The following is a 26,947-nucleotide window of genomic DNA, read 5'->3' on the forward strand; positions in this document are numbered from 1 at the left end:
ATTTTGATGATGCTTGAGTTGTCTGCATGATCACTATCTATCGATACGTCTAACTTCAGCGTCACTTGTTTTTTTTTAAATTTGTACAAATGACAGCTAGCCTAAAATGCGACACCTTTTTCTTTAAGTACTTTTCTAATTTGTTAATGACGCTACCTATTAAAGGAGGACTAGTTTTTTATTTTTTATTTAAAATTAGTTAATTATAACTTATTAAATTATGAAAAATAATTAATAATATTATTTAATTTTAATATTTTTTAAATAGTAGAGTAAGAAGTGTTGGCAATATAAAAATACTTTTTTATTGACATCCAGTTTATTATCAAGAAGATGATTTTATTGATTATAATTTTCTTCAACTCATGAACAATGATGATATAGATTACATTTTTTCTACATATACAGAATTTTATAAAGCAAATATGATTGAATTGTATGTTAAGATCGAACAAATTGAAAAGATATATAGCAATTTGTATTGACTATGAATTTAAATGAAATTATTGTTTATTTACGTAAAAGTATGTACAATGATGATTCATCAACTAACTTATATAATCCATAATGTTAATATTTTTTAATAATAAATAAATTTTTATATATTAGATATATTTGCATTTTTTAGTTTTATTTAAATTGGTAATGTTAAATTATACAGGTGATTGTAGATTTATTTAATAATTAAAATTAATAAATTGTATTTATAATTAAATATAAAATAATTAAATAAATTTAAACAAAAAATGATTACGTTAATTAAATTAGTATTGTAATTTAAAATTTAAATAATATTATAAAATACTTATAACAATAAATTATTACATATTGATTAAAATTAATATATTTTTATTTACTATAAGTTATATTATTAAAACATAAAATTACTTTATTAAAAGGCCAGCATGTGCTTCATGTGTTATTACATGGTATAACGACTTGAAAAAACAAATTATTCACATTATCTCGTACAACACTAAATACATACAATCATCCAATGCATATCCTCATATACATTGTTGCATTAAATGAATGACAACAAGTGCTGTTATCTTGTAAAGCGACATATGCATGATGTCGCATTCTTGTAAAAAAAGTATTCCCTCTATCAAAGATAGAGGCACTAAATTATAAATAAATAAATAAACAAGTCCTTTTATGAAGGACAACAACACTTACATAATAATAATAATAATAATAATAATAATAATAATAATAATAATAATAATAATAATAATAATAATAATAATAATAATATGCACAAATGTTTTGATGATACTAAAGTGATTATAAAGCATTGAAGAAGAATCAAGGTTGAGTTAAAGCAAGTTGATGCAAGAACAGGATTTCAAGTGTTACATAGATAAGTCTTGTTAACTTAGCTAAGAATGTAAAAGAATCTTTTAGAATTGCAAGTATGCTTGGCCTTGAGAATAAATTTTCAAAAATCTCAAATTAATCTTTTTAAATTTAAGTAAGTTCTAAATCTTTTGAAAGTAAGTAAAAATATTTTCAAAAGACTTAACAAAAGCTTTAAATAATAGTTCAAATCATTTCTTAAAAGAGATTTGTGAAAGAAATTATTGATATGAAGTTTTCTACATAAAAGTTTTTGAAACAATACAAAAATATGTTTTGATAATCCATTACCAAACCTTGTAATCCATTACCAGAACAAGGAAACTTCAAAGTTCATATTCTGAATACAAAATGTGTTCTGGTAAACAATTACCAGACCTTGTAATCGATTACCAGAAGATGAAACTTCAAAAATTTGAATTTAAACGATACAACGTTTCAAAAATTTTGAACTTATAAATCGTTGTAATCGATTACCAAGTCTTGTAATCGATTACCAGAGTGTCTTTTCTGAAAAATTATAAAGAGTTACAACTCTTTATGAAAAGACACAACCCAATAAATAATTGTCTATAAATACCTATAATTTTTTAGAAGTTTACGAACTCTATTATGAAAAAGTCATATACAAAAACAACTTGGCCAAATTCATTTGTATTATTCTAAAAGAGTTCATTAAGATCATAAAAGTGTATATCTACTCTTAAAAGAGAGTTATTTTGTAATTCCAAATTGATCATTGGATCTGTGAAGGAGAAAGGATTTTTCTCCTTGTTAGTTTTTGAATCTCAACACAAGGAAAGGGAGTTCCGAGATGTTGGAGGATTCAAGTCTTGTAAGATTTACAAGAATAGTGAAAATCTCAAATGGGAGACTTGAGGACTGGATGTAGGCAAGATTGACCGAACCAATATAAATGTAATTCTTCTTTCCCTACACTTTTTAATTACTTGTTATTAATTGTGATTGAGTAGTTTGCATCATCAATCATTCTTTACATATAACTTTATCTAAGGAATTGAATTTGTAAGAAAGTAATTCGAAAAAGTTTTATAAGAGAAAAATTTGGAAAACTTAATTCACCCCCTCTTAAGTTATACGATGTTATTTGACTAACACTAATAATAATGATAATAAAGTAATCTTTCTATCAAGAATATTGACACACTAGATAATAATAAATAAAAAAATAAAACAAGTCCTTCCATAAGGGATAACGACACAACTTTTAAGACAAAAATAGGTGACGCATTTGGACCAACATCACTTGCACAATAATTTAAGAAACAAGTAATGTTAGAGTCAGATGTGCCAATAGTAATCCTGTAAACAACTTTAGCGTCACCAATACGATGCCATGTGTCTCTTCATACAATTTTTTACAAAAAAAAAAAAAACTAATGTGTAATGGGTGACATTGTGTTGAATAGAGGCACCTATGTTAACCACCCCAAAGTGGTAATAGGTTTTAAAACAATTTTATTTATGTAATATGTTTCCATAATGACCCCAGTTAGGTAAAAAATCTAATTTTCACGTGTTACCCTTTGTCTTCTCCTCACTCCTTATCTACTTCAATAAGTAATTTTAATTCTTTCAGTTTTTGCATTACTCTCTTTTCTCCTTTTTGGATTTTCACACACCCTGGACTGTAGAATTGATACATGATGATGTTGTAGTCAGATGTGACTTCATTGGTAGTGTCGAAGATGTCGAGCCATACGCACATTTTTTCTTCCAATACTTTCTCCCTTTCACACTTTCAGAAACCTCAACATTAAATGTAATGTTGTAGAAAATACTTTTCATGAACATTAATTTTAATATTCCAAAAAATACTTTTTAGAATTGTTAATGTGATGAATATAGGTTTCAATGATGTCAATAGAAAGGAAAAGATTACAAAGATTGAGCTAAAGCAAGGTTGATTCAAGTACAAGATTACAAGTGTTATTCGATAAGTCTTAATCAAATTAGATCTTTGTTAAAGGAACCTTTAAGTTTTGCAAAGTTGAATTGGCCTTGTTAAGATTTTTTTAATGTTTTTAATCAAATGTTAAAAAGTCAGAATACACATTTTTGGGTTTGGTAATCGATTATCAAATGTTGTAATCGATTACCAACGGTACGAATATTTAAAATTCAAATCAAAAGCTTCAACTGTTGTACCATATTTTGAAATTTAACTGTTGAAATCGATTACCAATTTATTGTAATCGATTACCAGCATGATTTTTCAAAAGAGTTTTAAAAGTTACAACCCTTCATGAAGAGATAGAAAATAAAACTAGTTTTCTTATATAAATATATCTCTTCAAAAACATACACACATGATTTTTTCTGCATGTGAAGATATTATTGAAAACATTTACTTTGGCCAAACACTTGCAAAAATCTTTGAAAGTTCTTATAGGATCTTCAATTTGTTTCATCTACTCTTCTAGAGAGTTTATCTTGTGAAGAATCTTCAATTCATATGTTGTAATCAAGAGAGAGTGTTTCTCTTGAGTGTGACTGGAACTCAACATAAAGGAAAGGGATTCCAAGGTGTTTGAGTGATCATTTGTTGTAAAGAATTTACAAAGATAGTAGAAATCTTAAGTGGGTGACTTGAGGACTGGACATAGACAATGGTTGGCCGAACCAGTATAAAATTGAGTCTGCAATTTCTCTTCCCTATCCTTTTACTTGTTTACTTGTTGATTGTTAAGTTAATATCTTAAAGAGAAACATTTTGCGTATACACTTTCAACTTAAAATCATTCTAAGTATTTTTGTTCATGGTAAGAGATATCAAAAAGTAATAGGAGAAAATTTTGAATGACTTAATTCACCCTCTCTTAAGTTATCTAAGGCCACTTGTCTAACAAGAATAGTAAAATTAGTGTTTCGAGAAGTTTTTTTTAGAATTATGTTTTTTACACACTTTCATGAAGTACTTTCTGAAACATTAATTTTACTATTTTGAAAAGTACTTTCACTATTCTGGAAAGTTATTTTCAAATAGTAAATTAGTATTTCAAAAAATACTTTCAAAAGTGTGTTGTTTTACATAATTTCATACAATTGTTTCTGGAACAGTAAATTTAATTTTTCAGAAAATACTTTCCAAAAGTATGTAAAAAAACAATTTTAAAAAATACTTTCTGGAATACTAATTTCACTGTCCCAAAAAATACTTTTTCGGAATACTAAAATTAATATTTCTAGAAATTATTTTCCAAAATACTAAATTTAAAGTGTTAAAGGGGAGGAAATGCTTAAAGAAAAAACGCGTGTCTACCTTGGCACTTTCGATACTATTGAGGAAGCCGCACATATTTACAACATTGTCATGCACTAGTTTTACATCTTGAGTGTGTTTGAAAATTGAAAGAAAAAAAAAGGGAGGAAAAGGTAATAATTTGAAAACTGAAAGAGAAGAAAATAATGTAAAAATTGAAAGAAATAAAATTATTTACTAAAATAGGTGAGAAATGACAGAAAAAAAAGGAAATGTATGTAAAAATTAAAAAGGAAAATAAATGATATGTGTAAAAAAAGATAAAAAATGCTAAATTGAACATTAAAAGTGTAAAATTAAAAAATTAATAAATAAAAAGAGATTAATTAAAAATATTTTAAAATTTTATTTTTTAAACAAAGAAAAAAAGTTGTAGTTATAAATATATATATATATATATATATATATATATATACGATGAGCCAAATAAGAAATACTCATAAAACAATAAAGCATACATGTTGAGCGAATGTTAAAACATCAATTTATCTAGCCATAACATAACCCACATTTCCCATGACCTGTGAATCTTCTATCTTCAAAATTATGGAAATCAATTTAGAAAGGGTGTGGTATGCATTCAAGATAGAGGTGTCGAATAAAAAATGAAAATCAAAGGAAAGTTATTAAAATAAATTATTGTCTATATTTATATATATATATATATATAAAATATTTTTTTAAATTATGTTATTAGTACAAAGTAACTAGGTCTTTTTATTTAGTGGTTACAAGACCTCTTCTGAGATAGGAGGGATCAATTTAGTGTTCCCAATTTTAATTTTTATATGTGTAAAATAATTCTTGATTAGTGAAAATCACACCTCATGAATATATATTAATTATTGGTTATTAGTTTTGGAACATTGTATATATTATGTTCATGGATTAAAAAATTGTTATTGATATGAAATATCCCAACTTTATCATTTTTATAGAGAAATCTGACTATCTACCTTTAGTCAAGTTTTCTCTCTTAACTACATTTTTCCCTCATATAAGATTTAAATGCGTGATTTTTCTTAAAGAGATTGAATCCAATGTCACATATTTTCCCCTCTAAAATAACATTCTTTTTAATCTCATTTTACTTTTAAAATAAATCGAATAAATTACAATTACATCCCATATATTTTTACGTGATTGCGTTTAATACTCTTGTTATTTGACATTTATTTTGCACCCTAATATAACTATGTTAAGTAACAATAACAACTTAAAATTGGAGGACCAAAATATCTTTATTACTTAAAACCCCTCCTCCCTCCTTTGCCCGTGGAAAGATATGTTTTGAAATTGCAAATGATTTTATTAATAACAAAATAAAATGGTAAATAAAGGGGCACCTAGAATGCATGAATATATCCCAAAATTTTCATAGTTGGAGGCTCATAGCATTAAACTGTCGTGCCGCCTAATTGGTGCGTATTTCACGCCACTTTGAGACATTATTAGTCTTATTTGAGGTTGGCGTGGGAAATGTTTAAGGTTTAGGGGTCAGTCATGTGGGAGAGGAGAACGTTGGGAGCGGAGGTTTTTATGGTGACTGCGGTGGGTGAGGGAGACAACAGAAATGGTGCGGAGGTTGTTGATGGAGGTGAATGAGGCAAGTAGGAGACAGCACGCAACAAAATAAACTCTTCATGACATTTAATATAATTTTTAATGACAATAAATATTATTATAAAATCTTTTATCAGCATTTCAACATTAGTTATTATATTTTTTTTGGGTATAGAAACATTAGTCATTATATGATTTATAATACTGATATTTAATATTTTTTTGCTACTGTCACTAAAAGCTTAGGAAATGATTCATAATACTCTTTAATTATCTTATCTTTAATTAATGTGAGACTTGTAAGATGAGGATTGTCCTCTATTTATATATTCTTTAATTTCCTTATTTTTATTCTCTACTTAAACATTCTTTAATTATTTTATTAATAATCAACGTGAGACTTAGATTTTTCCTTAATATACCCTCTCAAGTTTGTCTTATTTCTTAAGAGATGTGAGACTTGTAAGGTGAGACTTACTCTCTACTTACACACTCTTTAATTATTTTATTAATAGACGACGTGAGACTTAGATTTTTCCCATTACACCCTCTTAAGTTTAGGACTATTGAGTTTAATAATGGTGAATAATCTGATACTAACTTAGAATAGTGAGTTATAGGTATAACTCAATCGTACAAAACAAACTTGTAAGGTAAGAGTTATTATCCACTTATATATCCTTTAATTATCTTATCTCTAGTTGATGTAGGACTTAAAGTTTTTCCTAATAAATAATTATTGTTAATAGTAAATTTTGGTGTGATGTAAATACATTTTTAGTGATTATTATATTAATTATTAATATTTTTATTAGATAATAAAATAAAAACAATTAATTTATTGTCGTTAAATAATTATTAATAATAAATTTTGTTGTAGTGGAGAGAGGTAGGTGGACCCTTAGAGAAGGTGATACATTTTAGAATAAGAAAAAATTATTAACATTGCATTTATTACGTGAAAAATAACTAAAAAAATCATAGAGGACTGAGAGAAAATAAGAGATGAGAAATAACATCACTTGTTTAATTAGTATGACTTTTTTCAGATGAAAAATTTATAGATGTATGTTCTATGTCTGTAAAATTTCTTTTCAAAATTGAAAGGAAATAACAAAGAGAGCTATTTGTGACACTTTTATTCGTATCATTACTTCTCTCTCATTCAAATATGTTGTAGAGGTAGTTTTCTCATTCGGATAGCCTCTCATGATGGGTTCTTTATTCAAATAGGTTTGAAACTTGTGGGTTCTTGTATTCGAATAGGTATGCAGTTGATTTATTCAAATAAATTGAAAGTTTATTTGAATAAACAATTTTCTAGTATCTTATTCATTTTGCATGTTATTCAAATACAATCAAATAAATTTGGCTTATTTAAATAAAAATTTAATTTAATTAAATAAATAAAAAATTTATGGATATATTTGTTAATTTTGAAAGGATAAAATTGTCATTTTTATTTAATTAAGTTTTTTTTTTCTCTCCATCTATTCAAATTAAATAACTCTATAATATTATTTATCTTTTATTTTTTTATATCTATTTCTCTTGAACCAAATAAATTTATTTTTATCCTATTTCTTACTTGTTTCTACTAATCTATTTTTCTTCATCCTATTTCTCACATAATTCTCTTCTCATAACCAAATATAATGTAAAAATTAATTATAAGTCACATGCCTGACATGTATGGATTAACGAAATAGACATCGTTTAAAGTCAGAAAAATATAGTAAGTTCAAATAATGAATGAGTATTAAACGTAATTTAAAAAAGAAATAGCACGAGTTTAATTTACTCAAATAAATATTACTATAAATATAAATTATTTTTACTAAATAAGTAAATATGTTGTACGTGTTGGAGATGGTGGAGTTTACAGCTCACAATGAATGGATGATATGATACAGATTGCTTTTTTTTATTTTTTGTTACAATATGATACAGATTCTGCCTCTTTAAATATTAAGTATTAAACATAAAAAAGAAATTAAAGAATTTAATTTCAAAAAATTAATTTGTATTATACTATTATCATATTAAATAATTAATATTTACTAAATAAACTTTAAAACTTTTAACACAAACAGTGTAAGATTGTATATAAATTATTTCCATTACATAATTAGTCACCGTCCATGCGTCCTTAAAATTATAATGGAATATTATTTTCAATATTTTTTCTACATATTTTAAAATATATTTAACCAAAATAAGTATAGACATTAAATGCGAATATATATATTTTAGAAATATTTTTGTGCCAAGATGGAAAAATCTTATAATTATTTATTGCATGTTAGATTTTGCTTTACTTAAAATTTAAAAAATAATTATTTTTATTAAAAAGTAATAGGAAATATTAAAAAATTAAAAACACAGTAATAATTTATCAAGATAAATAAGGTGTTTTAAAACATAAATTAATTACATTTCAACTATTAAATTAAAAGGGAAAATATCAACGGAGTCTAGTTCGTTTATCGAATAAGATACATGAAAATTATAAATCTTTTTGGTGTCGAGTTTAACTCTCATGGATAAAAAAAATAAATAAATAATGAAAGTTATTAGATATAATAAAATTTGTTTCAATATATATTGTCTTTAACAATGTTATATAATACGATAATGTTGGTTGATATGTTTCATATTAATAATATGATTATTATAAAAATTAATTTATAACTTTTAAAATAATTATTGTAAGTTTATCAATTTTATATTGTATGAAAGTTTATAATTAGATACTATATATAACGCAGTGTGCCAAAGCTATTTTATAAAATAATTTTTAATAAAATTCAACTCATTATAAAAAGAATATAAAAAAATATTTTTTCTATCATTTCTCTTTATGACAATCATTCTTTTGGTAACAATTACCTTTGTTGTCGACAAAAAAGATTAGCAAAATATCCGATTAAAGTTCTACGCAAAAAGAAAAAAATAGCTGGTTAAAGATTGAGTTAGATACTTACCGTTATTATTCTTCCAGAAACAATCAATTATTTATTAAATTGAATTCAAATAATTTAGATTCTCTTTGTGTTACATTAAAATAAAATAAAATAAGTATCATATTACTTTTTTAATATAGTTTTTAATTTTTTTTTATATTTATACTCCTAATAATAATATGTAGAAAAATAATTATTATATTATATTACAGAATGTTAAAATTTTAAAATTATTATTCTCTTCTCTCTCTCTCTTCAAAAAATTATTATTCTTTTTTATTTATTTATCAATTTTTTTATCTGTGTAAAATAATTTTAAGACAAGACTTATTACGAGACAGAGAGAATAAGAAAAATGTTAGTAAGATATTTTTTAATATATTTTTTATTAGCTGAATTTTATTTAAAAACATAAAATCTTGTGAATTATACATTTTATTTAATAATTTTATCTTAATTTTATAATTTTTAATAAATGTTAACTAAAAAATATGTTGGTAGCATTACTGGATTTATAAATGTTACTCTTACGTTTTCATAGGCTGGAATTTTAAATAAACATACTGAAATTAAACGTAGTTAGGGAAGCAAGTGACACACATTGGATTTAGATCCCATCCCAGCCTGCATCCAGCCCTTGGGATTCTTGAATTACATGAAAGTAATTTTTCTTAATACTGTAATTGATTATTATCCGTTTGTGGAAAGTAATGAATAAGTTGAAACACTAGAGGATTGGATTACGACGAAATTGAATTGGGTAGAACGTAATGTCAATAGGCCCATCCATACGCATATCGATTTGTCTTCATCTGTAGCAGTACATGTTATTGTCTGAGACTCAACGTGATTTCAATAATACATAATAATCGTCAGAGAACACGTTACACAGAATGTCACTGAAATTTTGACTCTGAGAAATTTACGCCATGATTTCAGCTAAGAAAAAAAAAAAGATATATTAAAAAATTGAAGAAAAGAATAGAATTTGTTGAGGCAAAGAAAAAAGGAGTTGATGGATTGACAGTGGTGTTTACAATGGCGTCATCAATCATATTCATCTTGTTCCGAAGCCGGCCAACCTGCCCAAAATCCCCTGTTTGTATGGCAAAAACGTTTTTTTCTTCAGATCCTCCGATTCCGCTTTCTTCCTGGCGTAGTGCAATTCATGTGCAGAGAGGGGTTCCTTTCGCCTCGTCTTTGGGCTTGGGCTTGGGTTGGAGGTTTTGGGGTCTCCGGGCTTTTTGTAGAAAACGAACTTCCTCAAGGGGTCCTTGGTGGAGCCTCTCCCTTCGGAGGCGCTGCGGAACAACAAAAAGTCGGAGAGTTTCCATTTCCTGGAAGTCTTGGAAGTGTTGGGATGCGGTTTCTGCTCCTCTTTAGTGGCTTCTTCTTCCCACGTGTGGTCAGAAACTCTGTAAGGAGAGAGCGAGCGTGCGCCTCTGCGACCCGAGTTTGATAAACAACCATCCCTATCCCTATCCCTCCCTCTTCTCTCTTCCTCTTTCTTCTTCCCTTGGGCCATGGGCTGGGCCCCCGACCCCGACCCCAACAAAAGTGGGCTTCTAACGGAGTCCTCCTCCTCCTCCTCCTCTTGGAGCAGCGGCTTGATCTTGCCAGCGTGGAAAAGCTCTTCCGCGGAACGAGAGGGGTTATCCGATTCCTCGCTAACAGAAAACGCGAACCCCTCGTGAGCCTCAGCCTCAGCCTCAGCCTCAGCCTCAGCCTCAGCTGAGGCTGAGAATTCCGTTAGAAACCTTGACGGGCTTGAGGGGGCACTTAGGTAGTAAAATTGGCCAAATCGCTTGGGCGAGGAAGGAGCGCTGAGAGAAGGCAAAATCCTTGCATGGTTGAAATCGAATACTTCCATGTTTGTGTTTGCAAGAGGTATATGCGATGGTTGTTGAATATATATATTGAAGAGAGGAGTGGAGAAGGTGCAAGGAAGCCAGGAAGGTAATGAGAAAAGGGGGTGAGGTTGTTTTGTTGACCACTGACAAGTGACAAGTGACAAGTGACAAGTGACAAGTGACAAGGGCAGGGTCTTCGTAGCCGCCTTTTAATACCCTTGCCTTAAACTATGTGAAATTGTTTGGAGTTTGGACCACATGGGATGGGATGCCAGGTTTTTCAACGTCTTGTTTGGTGAGCGAGGATGTAATAATATAGGGTAGAGTAGCTAAGATCACCAACCAACGTATATCACCTAACGGACGCCACTAATCACTATGCCCTGCTTCTACTTCTAGATCCATTTTTTCATTCATTCAATGCATCCTTCTGCACATAACATCTTAATACTTTTCTTTTTCTAATACAATCAAATAATCACAACTACAAAATTACAAACCAAATCTATTCCATATTACAAACTAACATTTCTTATCATATCTTATCATTTTTCCTAAATTCTATATTCATACTTTTGCTATTTAATATGTAATTTTTTATCTCCTCATTTTTAAATCTACAATTTTATTTTAATATTAATTATTTAATTATTGACTATTAAAAGTTACAATATTAATCATAATATCATGTTCAATAAATGATGTAATAATTCATATTTATTGATATTTAAGTTAAACTGTACTTTCATCCTATTTTTAACTTGTATATGTTCATCTATTTTATATAAAAATAAAATATAAATATAATTAAATATCATCAGTGCTTTATGTGTTTAATATCATATTATAATCTTAATAGTTAACAAATAGTGTTAGGTTAAAAAGTTAACAAATTTTATAGAAATAAAACCGAAAATTATAAATTAAAAATTAGAGACTAAAACTAAAACTACGGTTGAATGTTAGATGAGATTAAAAGGGTAATTTAACTTGATTTACTAAATTAATTAAATTGTATTAAACAAATGATTCTGCTAACATCTCTCGTATGTTTGTATGCCTAATGGCGGTCACGACTATCTCGTGTGTGTCTTACTCATATGACATGTTTTAATTTGGTCAATTTGGACCTTCTATTAAAATGGGCAACCTTGAATAATTTATTAATTTCGGTGGCGGTAAGCAAAGGATGAGCTTGGATTCTAGAAGATAATGACCCTACCTTTATAAAATATAAATTCAATCTATTCCTCAAAACATGCACACACTCAAAACTCGACATCTGTTTTAGGGAAACTAGGATATGATCGATACAACTGTATTATTATAATATTTAATAATCACCCGATTCAGTTTTTCTTCTTCTTCAAGATTTTATACTTTTTAGTTTTAAAAAATTTAATTTATGCATTTTGTCTCAATGTTAAGTTCATTTGGAATGAATTTCTTCATTAGTTAGGTCGTGACTAAATCAAGTTTGAATTTTATGTTTAAACCCAACCAGAGGCCCTTTGTGGCTAAGAAAGTCGTAATGAGTACTTTTTGTTCATGTTTGTTCTTTCCTAACACAAAAATGGTTGTCGCTTTATTTTCACGTTTATCAGTCCATGCTTTACTTATTTCATGTAAAGAAAGTCAAGGAAAAAGTGTTTTATGCATGTGTATAAAATATTTTGTATACTAAAAACTAAAGGTAAAAGGTGTGCAACTTAAAATCAGTTTCATTATTTGGACAAAAATATAATATTTAATATCGTATACAAATATTTTTATTTTTTTTTCATATTTTATATACAAATATCATATACAATTTCAAATAGTTCAAATTAAAAGATCAACAAATTATTAATTTAAATAATATTAAATTTTATTCTCTTAAATAAAGTTTTAGATTCAAATTTTATATATAAGAAAAATATGATTGAAAAACGAAACTCACCAAAGATTAAGTTTGAACCAAATTCTCTAATAAAATAAAATTTGTGAGACCCATAACTCTCTCTCTTTTCTCATCTTCCTTCCCTATTCACATTCATTTTCCTACCATTCTCTCTTTTTCCTTTCTCATCTTCCTTGGTGGTTGTAGGTACTGAGTAGAGGTGTTGGTTTCTAGCTGAGGGCGCGAACTTCCTTTTCTCCTCTCATTTCTCTCTTTCTCCTCCTTTTTTCGGAAGCTCGGAATTCTTCTCCTCCGAGGTAAGGAAAGCTAGATTCGTGCGAATTTGTTGTAAACGAGTTTAGAGACTCATTTGATGCTTGGGTTTAGGAGATTGAAGGTCGGATTGAAGTGTTGCTCATTTTCGGGGTTTTCGGGAAGATTGGAAAAATGGGAATTTTTGAGTGTTTAATGGTTGCATGTTGTAAAAGTGATGATTTTTGAGTTGTTTGCTGAAAATGTGGTTCATTTGATGGATTGCATGTGTTTGAGCTGGTTGATTTTGCATGTTTTGGGTGAAATTTTTGAAGTTTGAGGGTTGTTGTTTGTAATTGCGCTGGACGTAGTTCTTGGCGCCGGGCGTGTAACCATCAGAGAGTTCCATTGATCAAGTACGTCGGGCGCAAGGTTGACTACGCCGGGCGAGCTTGGGAGTGGAAGCCCCTAGATGGCTCACGCCGGGCATGGAAGAACTGCGCTGGGCGTGACATCAGACAGGAACTCAAGTAGTTGGGTTACTGGTGTGGCGCCGGGCGTTATTAGATCTCGCCGGGCGTTGAAACTCCCTGGGAGTCTCTTCCAGGGCTGGCGCCGGGCGCAATTAAAATTGCGTCGGGCGTGAGACCTTGGAGAGGTCTCTGCCTTACTTGCACCGACCGCGGGTTTGGTACGCCGGGCTTGTGAGACTCCTGAGAGTCTCTACCTTTTATTGCGCAATTGCGCTGGGCGCGTAAGAGCTTTGGAGCTCTCTAGTTGGTCCAAGTCGGGCGCAAATCCTATTGCGCCAGGGGCGGATGTGTTTTTTTATGACTATGCTGATTAATGCTGTATGATGTAAAGTTGAGCTATGTTGTATGATGTTTATGTTGTATGATTCTTATGCTGATGAATGTTGTTATACCGAACTGTGTTGTATGCTGTCTAAGCTGTTAATGCTATTAAGCTGAGCTGTGCTGAGTGTTGAATATGTTGTTTAAAATTGTTGAGTTGTGTTGTTGAATGTGAGTTGTGTAGGCCGTAAGGCTGAGCTGTTGATCACTAAGACTAGAGGAGATGTTTTTTGAAGTTGCTCATTCTTTGTGTGGATTGAGGAAGCTGTGGTGCTCTTAGAGTCCAATTTGTTGAAAACCCTCCTTGGGAAGTTGTCCCTTGGAGTGGTCACTATGTTGTTCTCCTCTAAGTACTTAGTTGGTCCCGTGTGTGGGCAAGGTCGAGGTATACGTGTACAAAGCGACCACGGTATAGGGGCCAGGTCGAGCTATACCGCTTATAAGCGACCAAATCGAGTTGAAATGCATGACGACGCATAAGTTGTTAGATGTTGAATTTGCTGAATGATATGAGCTGTATGTGAGCAGTGTGTTGTGAAGCTGAGATGTAGATGTATGTTATTATGTGTTGTATGTCAACTTTGTTGAATTTGATGATGTGTGCTGTTAAGTTGAAAATGTTTATAAATTCTATATATGCTGATTCTTTTCACTAGCTTACCCTTGACTGTTTTCATGTGGGTTGGACTATAATGATCATACTATGTATAGGAGCAAAACAGAGATAGGTTGGAGTGTAGTAGCAGGACTGCAGCTGGCCGATGGAGCTGATATTTTGTTGTATATGGCTACTTAGAGTAGCTAGGTTGATATTATTTTTTTTATATTAACTTGTTGAGCCCCAAGCTAGACCTTTGTGTATATATTTTCTATTTATATGCATATTCTATTATGTGTGGTGTTGTTTGTTGTGTGACGGCTAGGCGAATCATTACAAAATTGATAAATAATTCTTACAAATAACTTGATAAAAAAAATAAATAAATAAACACTTCAAATTAAAAGAGACAACAAAAATTATCTCACCTTAATGATACTTTAATTTTTCCCTCTTAATTAAAGCAATAATGTAAGAAAATTAATTTATAATGACATTTTTTTATTTAGAACCAAGCACCATCATTTTCATATATTTGTTTTTAATTGAATCATATAAATGAACTAAAAATTTACAAATACACACATATATATATATATATATATATATATATATATATATATATGAACTTAAAAAAAAAGTAATTTAAAAAATGACTATAAAGGTTTAAAAATTTGTTTAAAATATTAAATACGGCAAGAAATGAGAACTTTTATTTGCTTTCTAAAGGCGTACTGTACTATTTCATAATTCAAGATTATTTTTATTAATGACGAGAGAGCAATGTATTCGAGGAGAGTGATTGTAAAGTTTTTTTTTTCAATGACGTTGAAGTTAAATATTATTTTTATCTTAATTATAAGTAATAATTATTAATTTTAAAATTATTTGAGATTAATTTTTTATATTATTCATTATTTATTATTAATTTTATTTTTTATGTATTCACTTATAATTAACATTAAATATGATAATCACTTAAAAGAAATGATATATTTGAAAATAAAACTTGAATTTGTGGTTTAAAATTTGTTAAAAATAACGTATAAATTTTTTTTTGTTACATATTATTTATAATTAGGATCAAATATAATATTAATGAGGGGATAAATAATTTAACTATTTTAGTCATTCATTAATTTTAAAGTATTATTAAATATTTAACATTATTTCAATTTTTCCTTAGATTCTTTCTATTTGAGCATTTTAAAAGATAATACATGAATCAATAAGTGTATTTAACATTTAATATTTCTTTAAAAAATTTAATGTAATTTTTACTATTAAATATAATAAATATACAACGTAATTAATTAAATAGAAATAAAATATAATTAGAAAGATAATAATTAATATTATTTAAAAATTTAAATAAGCAAAATATAAAATAAAAGTATTTTAAAAGTAAAAATAAAAAATGACCAAATAAAATTAAAAGTATTTTCTTGAATGCAATTAATATCTTATAGCCAAAGCTAGTATTGTTTGTTTTTTGAGAGAATGAGAAGAAAGAAAAAGAAAAGAAAAATGTCGGAGAGAAATTGTAATTTTATGCTGTTTAAATAGCAAAGAAAATAAGGTAAAGAGATAAAGAAATGTCAAATCCACTTAAATATAAAATCTCTTCTTTCATGAAAAAAAAAATTGATAAAGAAAGAATTTTGGTCAAATTGCGCGACTAATAACCTTATTATAATAATGTAATTTTATATTATGGAAAAAATAAATTTTAAAATAAAAATCTAAAAATTATATTTTAATAAATATTTAATTTTAAAAATGTATTTATTTTGATATGATAATTTATATATATATATATATATATATATATATATATTGTTTATTAAAGATAAAATATGTCTTTAAAAAGTTACTGATTTTTACTTTTCTTGCTAACCAAACAAATGGGAATAAAACTCAACTTTTCTTTCTCTTTTACTTTTCTCTACTTCTTTCAACCCAAACATTTTAAATTTCTATCGATTTCTATTATTTCTCTCTTTTATGGTTTTCTCTTACTTCTTTGTATTATATTTCTTTTTTCGCTAGTTTTCTCCTTACGTAAACAAAGCAATCTGTTTTTTTTTTGGTAGACACCTAAACAAAGCAATCTGATTTCACTTTCACTCAAAATAATAATAATAATAATAATAATAATAATAATAATAATAATAATAATTTCACTGCATCAAAATTTATTTGCACGTGAAAAAGATTTTGGACATGGCATAGAAACAGGCGTTAACTCATGATTATTAGCACAAAGAAATTTAGTAGCCAAATCAACGTCTTGACCTGTGCCTTTAATTGCCTCATAATTGGCATTTTTCTTTATCTCATGCAGCACCAAATGATTCATGCACCTTATCCATGCATTGTCCTTTTCTTGAATGTTAAATTTAGAAGTAAATTTCACTTCATCTCATTCAAATTTCTTTAAATTACATATAATATATGATTTGCCATCACTAAGCAATTATATGTATATCAATAATAAGTCAAAATTATTAGTACACAATATTACTTAACCAAAAAACATAATCTTAATGCTGAATTATGTGATAAAAAAATTAATAAAATATTAAAAATTGACAAAAAAAATTAAAAGGACTAAAAGTCAAATTTTAAAATATTAAGGACTAATTTAAGTATTTTAAATGTTTCAGAATTACACAATTGAAAAAAAAAATGTATTGAAACTTTTATAAGACAATAAATTAAATAACTTTAATGTAATTGAATGTTGGAATATGGAAATCCTCTAACCATTCGCTATGCCTTATGACAGGAGAGAAGAAAAGGGAGATAGCAATTAAGTTTATTTTATTTTATTTTAGTTGTCATTTTAAATTATTAAATTGATATTTTAAATTAAAATATTTATTATTTGATTTATTTTATATTATTAATTTATTTCATAATGGCATGGTACACTATGTGGCTATCTTTTGACTACTATCCATTTCATAATAAAATAATGTGTGTTATAAATGGGAGATAATATTTTATAAAGTACATGTTATAAAATAAAAATAATATTATTATTACTATATATATAATTAAGAAAGAGAGAATGTAAAATATATTTCATTTCATTCTTAAAATATAAATTTATATTAAAAAATTGAGATGAATTTTAAGTTTTTTTAATTAGAATTATAAATGAACATAATATAGATATATATAAAAAATAAATCATGTGTGACAATTTCCATAATTCAAGCGTTACTTTATACAAATACAGAAGAAAAGTGTAAAATAGCAACTAAAATTAGTGACTGAAAAATATCTGTTGCTAACTTGCGACTGATTTAGTGACTAATTATCAATGTAATTATTAAAGTCACTAAGCGACCAATTTAGCGATCACCATAATTTGCTATATTCGTCATTGTTTTATTGTGTTTTCATGAGCACATAGTTTGCAATGAAACTAACGACCAATCTATTACTGAATTATAAAAAAAAGCTGCGATCGAATCAAATTTGGTCACTAAATAAGAAATTTTAATATTAAATAGAGACCAATTATATTTCAGTGACTAATAAATACAAATCAATTCACACATAGCAACTAAATTGTATTCAATTACAAAATATTATTTAAACTTAATGATTGAATACAATTCAATCACTAAATATAAATTAAAAAATTATTTAAATAACTTGGTTAAAGATGATGATAATACAGTTGTTGAGTATCAATCATTTTTTTCTTTTTGCCCATTTTTTTTGTAAGAACGAGACACTAAATCATTACTGATGATTTTAACTTATAATAAAAAATAGTTATACTCACTCCTATATATTAATACCAATAACTATCCTGTACATTAAATTTTTGGAAGTTTCTTTTTAGTGATTGCATTTTTAGGCATTTTTTAATTAGAGTATATGAAATTTTTTTAACTTTCTTATTTATTTTAATTCGTATTTATAATACATATTTTTAAATTAAATTTAATAATTTTAAAATAAATTATCAAAAATGAATAATTTTGTGTCGCAAACTCGCAATATAATTAGGTTTTACTAAATATTGGTTTAATTTATATATTGAAATGTATGGTAATTATTCATATGTATAATTTATTATAATTTAATTTTAATGATAGTTAATGGTCTACATTGTATTTCAAAAATCCAACCATTAATTAAAGACTCTTAATGTGCATGCGTGTGTGTGTGTGTGTCTCTCTCTATATATATAAGGAGGGATCCGTTTACTCCAAGAGTAAGTCTACCTAGACTTACTTCATTCAATAACTCATGTTCTACATCAAATTTCAATGATCCAACCGTTGAATTTAAAGTTCTTAATCCATAGATCAAGTCTGCAAATTTTTAAAAAATTTAAAAATTATTTGATACTTCATTTCACTAATTCAACATATAAAGGGATCCATTTACTCCAAGAGTAAGTCTATCTAGACTTACTTCATTCAATAACTCATGTTCTACATCAAATTTCAATAGTTCAACCTTTGAATTTAAAATTATTAATACATAGATCAAGTTTGCAAATTTTAAAGAAATTTGAAAACTATTTGATACTCCATTTCATTAATTTAAATCAATGTATAAATATTTTTATAATTAGCCATCAATTTGAATTAATGAAATATAACATCACATAATTTACAATTTATTAAGAAATTTATATACTTGATCTATACATTAAGAATGTTAATTTAACAATTAGATCGTTAAAATTTGATGTAGAATATGAGTTATTAAGTGAAGTAAGTATAAATAAACTTACTCTTGGAGTAAGTAGGTCCCTCTCTTTCTCTCATTATATATATATATATATATATATATATATATATATATATATATATATATATATATATATATATATATATATATAGAGAGAGAGAGAGAGAGAGAGAGAGAGAGGTCGCGGGAGGGATATAGTTACTCTAGGAATAAATTTGCTTAGACTTGCTCCACTTAATAATTCAATTAAATTTTACATAATCCAACCATTGAGTTGAATATTTTTAATGCATAGATCAAATTTATAAATTTTTAAATAATTTAAAAATTCTTTGATATTCCGTTTCATTAATTCAAATTGACAGATAATTATAAAAATATTTTATATATTGATTTTAATTAACAAATGAAATATCAAATGGTTTTCAATTTTTTTTAAAAAAATATGCATATTTAATTTATATATTTAAAATCTTTAATTCAAAAGTTTGATTGTTAAAATTTAATGTAAAATGAGTTATTGAAAATTTTACTCTATAACTAATTATATTCAGCCGTTAAAATAGGTCACCTCAACATCCAAATCACCATAAATTTTATTATTATGAATTTTTTTAATTTAAAAAATATTATTTTAAAATTAAGTTAAATTTTAGGATAAAAATTAATTTTATATTTAAAAATTTTAGAATTAATTTTATATTTTAAAATTTTTTAATTTAAAAATGTTAAGTAGGCATGAAGATTTTAAGAATTCATTTTTTATTAAAAACATAAAATCTTTCAGTAAATATATAAAATCCTTTATTAATAATATAGATATAATCGAGATATTTCTTATCTCTATATTTTAGTTTAAGTTATTTTTTTAATTAGAATTATGTTTTAATAAAGTGAAATGAACACAATATAGATATATAAAGAATAAATCAAGTGTGAGAAGTTCTATAATTCAAGTGACACGTTACCACATCCTTAATCATTTTACTTTAGAATATTACACTCCTCGTATACATTATTCTTTCTCTCATAGTTCTCCTATTCTACGCAAGCCTAATCAAAGAATTATGTGGCATAAAACAAAAAATTGAAACGCATTTTACCCTCCAACAAGTTTAGTCCTTTGTTTACACCGGTTCTGAGCCTAATCCTCAATTCAGAATTTAGTTACACTTAAAACTCTCTGAACATGTTTTTCTTTCCAGGTGAAGATTGATATTTAAATCTGATCCTATTAGCCTTCTAAATGACAGTGCAATCATACGTTGAGCACCGATAAGAAGGAAGGTTTGACTTATGCAACATTGACTGCTTTTATCACTGTGGTTAATAAGAAGGCATTTAAGAAAATCTATTCAAACTTCAAAGTGAGAAAAAGAATAGGTGACATCTACATTCTTATATGTATGATCTAAAGCTGTTTACAAATTGTATCCACAGAAGCAAAACTATGTGCACAACAAGTATCTAAAATTGAACTCATATGGCATAATCTGTACAAATTGTGAGAGTGGCTCGGTTTTTCTTTTCTCGAGGAACTTAATGGCTTCTTTCCCCACATCACTTGGTAATTGGAGGCATATCCAATCCAGCAATGATTCCAAGTCTTTTGCAAAGTCCAGTAAATACCAATCCAGCAACTTTGGGATAACAGACTTGGATGTTGAAATTCCAACTGCAGCCTGTAAGTATTCTCTTTTCGCCATTTCAAGTTCATTCTCAACCTGAGATGCCGTGTAAACTCTCACCTGAAATAGACAAAGTTAATGAATCAGCTACAAGACAATGAAAATCATGAAATTATGGAGTGCAACAAAAACAGACGTAACAATAGAAATGGACAAGTAAATGATAACTTGATAACTGGAGACAAAAAAATCAATCTAAACTAGGTATCAACTTACAGCAGGAGAGGACCAAGTTCCACACGATAGAGCAAATGTCACTAGGGGTTCTGACAATTCCAGTCCGTAAGTTTCGTGATTTTTCCCTCCCTTTGATAATGTCTGTTTAAAATTTAGCTGTGAGAAGCTTAGAAATTTTCTATATTTTCCCACCCAAGAAAAGCTAGATTGGAAATGGACAGAACTTACAAATTTCCAGTTATAAGGAAGTCTTAGAATGCAATGTTCTATGGTTGTTGCACTTAGCAAGTGTCCACCAACATTTATTGTCGCCTGAGTGACAAGAAAACAGCATAAATTCTTGAGCAAATCAATGCTATTACACTCAACTCAAGGAATAAACAAAATGCATTGCCATGCTAATCAGAAGAAACTAAGCTTTCTAGTAGATCATACCTTCTGCATCAGTGCAACAACCATTTCAGGACTTTCTGGTATGCCATTTTCTATGTATGCCTAAAGCAAAACAGAATTTTTTAAATAAGCTTTCAGTGACTTCAAAAGTGTGTTTGGTTCAAAGAACGATTCTGTTAACAAAGGCAATTTCAGATGGCACTACATGTAATTATAGTGGACATAATTCACTTACGTTTATCATACATGAGTTATAGATGTTGATCCAGAATGCAAGCTTCTCCTGGTGATTGAGATTCTCAAAGTTGACACGGGCTAGTTTTCCAAAAAGAATTCTGCAAATTTTGGAAAATTAGAATATGGTAATATGACTAACATCTAACTAGCACGATTGACAAGTGTCAAGGAAAAGGAAAAGTAATAGTACTCTAGTTCAAAAAGAATAAAACATACTTCAACCGATGTAGTAAAAACAAAGACTTTGCAGTTCGTTTTGGATCGAATGATTTAGCTTCAATTGCACGTAATTGCTTGTATGGACCAATATTCCTCTTTCCAAATTCCAAACATATCCCATAAGGGTCTTCAACACAGATTTTAGATTTTGGAGTCCATGAGGATGGTACATCACCGGTAGAATCCAAATTCTTCGCATCACTCATTCTCAAGAGAATGCTTGATAAACACCTTAGAATATTTTCAGAGATTATATTTGGACTTTCATCCCCTCGTGATTTTTCGTGTAGACTATGATTTCCTACTTCTGCAATTTGCTGGTGGTTCAGCCTTAGTTCTTGCTGCACAGTTGGAAAGCTTACATTCATTGACTTTCAAAAAAATGTCTCCAATTTTTGACCTACCACTCATATTATCACACAACTGAAAACTATTTTAACACATGACACACCTTTTTTTTTGGAGGATCCCAACGTTTCTGCAGTGATTTATTGTCAACGGGAAGTTTCTTAATCGGCGATTTTGTAGTTTGGCCTTTACATATGGATTGCTTGCTGCTCTTGGACGAATTAGTACATGATTGGTTCTCTTTTCCATGTCTATCCTCTGGCAAGACAAACAACAAGAGAATGTACTTTATAAAATTTCTGCTCAATTCTGAAACAACTTAACCTCAATTTGTGGCACATAATGACCAGTCACTCACTTGGAAGTGTCGTTGCAGGCCTAGTCTCAGATGTTGCAGCATTATCCATTGTCTGGGAAAGGGACTGCAAGTTACACGATTTGGGACTACTATTTGGGATTGAATTCTTCACACCTGCTGAATGCTCAAGTTTCATCTTAGAGGATGACATGTAGACAGCTTCCTGGTATAAGTCCTGCCTGAAATGAACAACCTGCTCTTCAAGCTTTACAATTTCTTCTTCCAGCACTGCCACCTCAGCCAGAAGTCCTAGAGTCTAGATTTTTTAGGATTAAGTCCAGTCAAGTTTCTGGAACATGATAACCTCCTCTATAAAACCCTTCAAAAATTATATTTAAATGAATTCATTTCCCCTTCTAAGCTCTGTCTAACTTGAGTTGTGATTATAAGTGATTTCTTTTCTTAGGCCTAATTTGAATAAACTTCTCAATAAACATTAATACAAGAAAATAAGAAAACAAAATGAATTAAACTTCTCCGAGTTAAAATCAACCTATGTATTATAACTTATGTAAACGCCAATTCATTTAACTTCTTCAAAAGGTGTCAAAAATAGAAAACTTCTTCAAAATGTTGATTTAAGCTTATGCATAGAAACTTATAATTAATTTTACCTTCTGATGTTCTTCTCCAATAAATATGTTTATCAAAACATAGTCTTAGAGTAGTATAGTTAATAAAAGGACTAAAAAGAAAAAAAGAGAGAGATTACTGACATAAGGAGGGAGATATGGGGGAAGACGAGGCAGAGCTCCCAAAGGCCTATTGAAAGCTCTCTCCAATGCTCTGTGGATGTTCTCCTCATGCCTAAGCTTCTTCTTCAACCTGTCAACCTGAAAATAAGTTGGAGAATCCAATCAGAAGCAAGAAAATGAAACCCAGATAAGAAATTGTCCAAGAGACTATGCCATTACATCTTGTTGCAAAGCCAATTTTCTGTCTTTGTTCGATGCTTTTCCGCCCTTAACAGAATTATTTGCTCCACCTCGCGAGCTTCCCCTCATTTCTGCCTTTTCATTCAACGCTTTAAAGGTTAGAATCAAACTTTCATAAGGTATGTCTTATGCCAGATTCGCAAGTAAAAACGGATAAAAAAGGTTGAAAGCTTGAGATTTATAGAACCTAACCCAAGCATCATGAATCATGAATCATGAATTATGAAAAATAAAGGGCATGTTTTCTTTTCCTCAATTCATTCCCTTTTTATGGTGCGGTATTAGTTAATAAAAAATGAGATTTTTCGAGAATTCCCGGGATCATTAATGGTCAATTAAACTGAAGCCATAACTTTGGATGAGAACTGTTAGGCTATCATAATCATAATTCAATAATAATAATCATAATCATAATTTAATAGTAATAATAATAATAATAATTGATTGATTGGTATAGTGTAGCAACCGTTTTTCAAAAATACATTGGATATAAATGTACCGGGTTCTGAGTTGTGATAATTGTCTTTATAGCAAATTTAATTTATTACCTTATCATGTGACAGTGTGATTGGAGGTTTCCTTTGTTGCAGCCTGGACCTGACGGTGGTGTTCATCTTTTGCACTTGTTCTGAATCTTCTGCAGCTGCATGCATATATACATGTATCAACCACTGTAACCTCAGTTGTCAACTTTCTGTAATAGTAACATGCAAGAAGACAAGTTCAGAGAAACTGTGACCAAATGACACTCAATTACCCATAAGCAGAAATATGGCGAAGAGAAGAAGAGAATGAAAATGGGGGTGAGTCCAATTAACCGCTTCAGATCATGAAAAAGCTTTTAAAGGACGGTTCTGTGCTTCTGTTAACAAAGGCACATGTTCAAGAATTCATATTTTTTAGTTTCAAGAATAATTATAAGTATTCTAAGGGAAGAGAGATGGATTTTTTACTATTGATTAAATTTTAAGCAAATCTTGTTGAATAATTTAAATGCCTTTTATTAAACTATTATTAAATAATTATAAGTATGGACAAATGAGTATAAAACTTTATTTTAGGACTTAGACACCTTAGAACATACTTTTTTAATGCTTCGGAATTAGATAACAAACGTCAAAGTTTTTCTTTTGAGAATTTAACTTATATACATAGGATTCAAACTCAAAATAACTATTAACTAAAATTTGGAATCAAATTTGACTCTCTCATGTTTTATTTTTTTATTATATGGATTTGCTTAGCAAATGAGATAAGACAATTTGAAATTCTATTATAAATTCTTAAAGAAGTTAGTAATTACCTCTAATCTAATATGAAGTAATGTTTTATCTAAATTTAAATTTTTATATGCAAAAAATAAAAATAAAAAATTTACATACTCATTTGTAATAAGAAAATAATATAAATAAATTTTATAAATAAATTTAATTATATCATGGACATGTTGTTTATGGAACATAAGTTCGTACCACTTATGTAAATTGAGGTTAATTATTTATACTAGAATTGAGTTCTTAAAAAATATTAAAATAAAAATAATTGTCCATTATTGTGTTGTAAAATAGAGCCTAAAATGGAAGTGAGGCAGAGTAAGCGGTGTGGATGGCTCCCATGAGGCGCATGTCATAATGAAGGCTAGTGCTCTGCACTTTCCATTTCCATTTAAGTTCCTATTAATTTTAACCTCATCAAAACGCTCCTACCCTCGCCTTTTTCTTACTTTCTTATCCTCTTACACCTAATCATTTTTTTATGAGGCTTGGGTTGGTAGCTTTTGCCGGTGAATTATCTCTTAATATATACTTTAGATAGTTGCTTTCCACTTATTAATACCTTAGCAAAATGAAAAAGAATGTTAAAGAGAGGAAGGGTGAGTATTGGACTCTAATATTGTGACAACTTAGAAGTCGTTGTTGTCACATACTTGTTGCTAAATAAATGTTTAATTGACGTGCTAACAATTACTAAACAAAACTTAGCGGCACTGTTCAATCAAATTGTAACTTTTTGTTTTTGTTTTTGCATTGAATTGAAAACATGCAGTGGGGAGAGAAATGGAATCGCAGATGAAACGGCAAATAGATATGGGTGGGTGAGAAGATACGTAAAGAAAAGAAGCCAAAGCTTGTGCTGTGCTTCAAACAATGCCCTCATGTCCCCATCCCAAACCACGTGACGTGAGGTTTGATACACAATCATGATTATTAATAACTAGATTTTGTTATAGATATAATTTTAAATTAAATAAATGTCCAACTGTTTTACAAATAATAATATGAGTGGTGGATAATCAACTAGACAATTAATTGTAATATAATTTACCAACAAGTAGTTTATACACACAATGGATTTCCTCTTTTTAAACTAGGTCATTGGATTAAATTTTATGAATAAAAAAAATAAAGTTAAGAGAAAAGATTTTTAGTAAATTATTTAATTAAGATTAATTCATAGATACGGCGTAATCTAAAATATTAATTAATATAACTTAACACGTCATCCTAATCTTTGCGGAAGAAGCATGTCATTCCATAAAGACCTTGAAAGCTGTCTTGTCGTTTCATTGTGTAATTTTAGCTTTTCGGTTGTCATACATCTTTCTTAAAGATTAAATTGGATAAGCAACCAAACTTTATTCCCAATAAGATATTTTTCGTACTACTTTTTTTTACCTTCTTTATGTTTATAAATAATTAAGGTTTAATTACTGATTTATTACTTATAATTACAATAATTAATTCTCACAGACATTAGATTATAACATTGAGATACAAATAGTGTAAGTAAAGAAATCAAAATGTACAAATATTATAAACATAAAAATTAAAATATAAGAATTGTATAGAAACCAAAATGTATAAATATAAATAGTACAATTATAGAGACTAAAATACAAAAATACTACATATGTTAATGTCATGGTAAAAATATGTCAGTATTATATCATTCATTGTTAATTAAGTTAACTTTATTTTTTTTAACGACATAATAAAAAAATAATTGAAAATGCTTGCATAGGGACTTAAATTGATTTTTAAGTACAAGGATTACAAGATAAAATTTGTTCAAAAATAGGAAACAAATAAGTAATTAAACCAATAATCAATTATATTATATAGTAATGATTTTTTAGTGTATAATAATGTGTACAGTGAAGATTGAATTTATGTGTTCATGTATCTATTTTAAGTATAAAATACGTTCTTATAAAATATATTTATTTATATATATATATATATAATTTATATATTTTAAAATATTTATTTATT

General features: G+C 28.1%; 2 protein-coding genes across 8 annotated transcripts; both read right to left on the reverse strand.

Annotated features, from left to right (window-relative positions):
- Window positions 1–9,919: 9,919 nt before the first annotated feature.
- AR781 (DUF1645-domain containing protein) lies at window positions 9,920–11,149 on the reverse strand. The gene has a single exon (XM_020363688.3). It carries the CDS (start codon window positions 11,036–11,038, stop codon window positions 10,226–10,228), a length of 813 nt encoding a protein of 270 aa, XP_020219277.2. The 5' UTR covers window positions 11,039–11,149; the 3' UTR covers window positions 9,920–10,225.
- Window positions 11,150–20,688: 9,539 nt separating this feature from the next.
- On the reverse strand, window positions 20,689–24,582 carry LOC109802192 (uncharacterized). 7 transcript variants are annotated; one of them, XM_020363435.3, is made up of 12 exons: window positions 24,433–24,582; window positions 24,224–24,318; window positions 23,655–23,750; window positions 23,457–23,573; window positions 22,741–22,996; window positions 22,486–22,640; window positions 22,032–22,375; window positions 21,814–21,913; window positions 21,621–21,680; window positions 21,414–21,497; window positions 21,225–21,341; window positions 20,689–21,068 (listed from the first exon to the last, which is right to left on the reverse strand). In XM_020363435.3, the coding sequence occupies exons 1-12, from the start codon at window positions 24,434–24,436 to the stop codon at window positions 20,769–20,771; spliced, it is 1,728 nt and encodes a 575-aa protein (XP_020219024.1). In that variant the 5' UTR covers window positions 24,437–24,582; the 3' UTR covers window positions 20,689–20,768. The 7 variants fall into 7 exon arrangements, with proteins under 7 accessions (XP_020219024.1, XP_082930118.1, XP_020219026.1 ...); XM_083073992.1 differs by having other exon boundaries at window positions 23,655–23,746; window positions 24,433–24,479; XM_020363437.3 differs by having other exon boundaries at window positions 22,741–22,933; window positions 24,224–24,526.
- Window positions 24,583–26,947: the final 2,365 nt, after the last annotated feature.

Source organism: Cajanus cajan, chromosome 4 (assembly GCF_000230855.2).
Source record: "Cajanus cajan strain Asha chromosome 4, NIPB_CcT2T_4, whole genome shotgun sequence".
Taxonomy (NCBI): Eukaryota; Viridiplantae; Streptophyta; class Magnoliopsida; order Fabales; family Fabaceae; genus Cajanus; species Cajanus cajan.

What these genes read in the sequence shown, in the direction of transcription:
- LOC109802192 (XM_020363434.3), bottom strand. Translation starts at nt 24,328, where the DNA reads ATGCATGCAGCTGCAGAAGATTCAGAACAAGTGCAAAAGATGAACACC. An exon ending in GGGATCCTCCAAAAAAAAAG is followed by an intron (nt 22,376 to 22,485) that starts GTGTGTCATGTG and finishes CCAACTGTGCAG; the next exon opens with CAAGAACTAAGGCTGAACCA. An exon ending in ATAACTCATGTATGATAAAC is followed by an intron (nt 21,681 to 21,813) that starts GTAAGTGAATTA and finishes GTTTTGCTTTAG; the next exon opens with GCATACATAGAAAATGGCAT.
- AR781 (XM_020363688.3), bottom strand. Translation starts at nt 11,038, where the DNA reads ATGGAAGTATTCGATTTCAACCATGCAAGGATTTTGCCTTCTCTCAGC.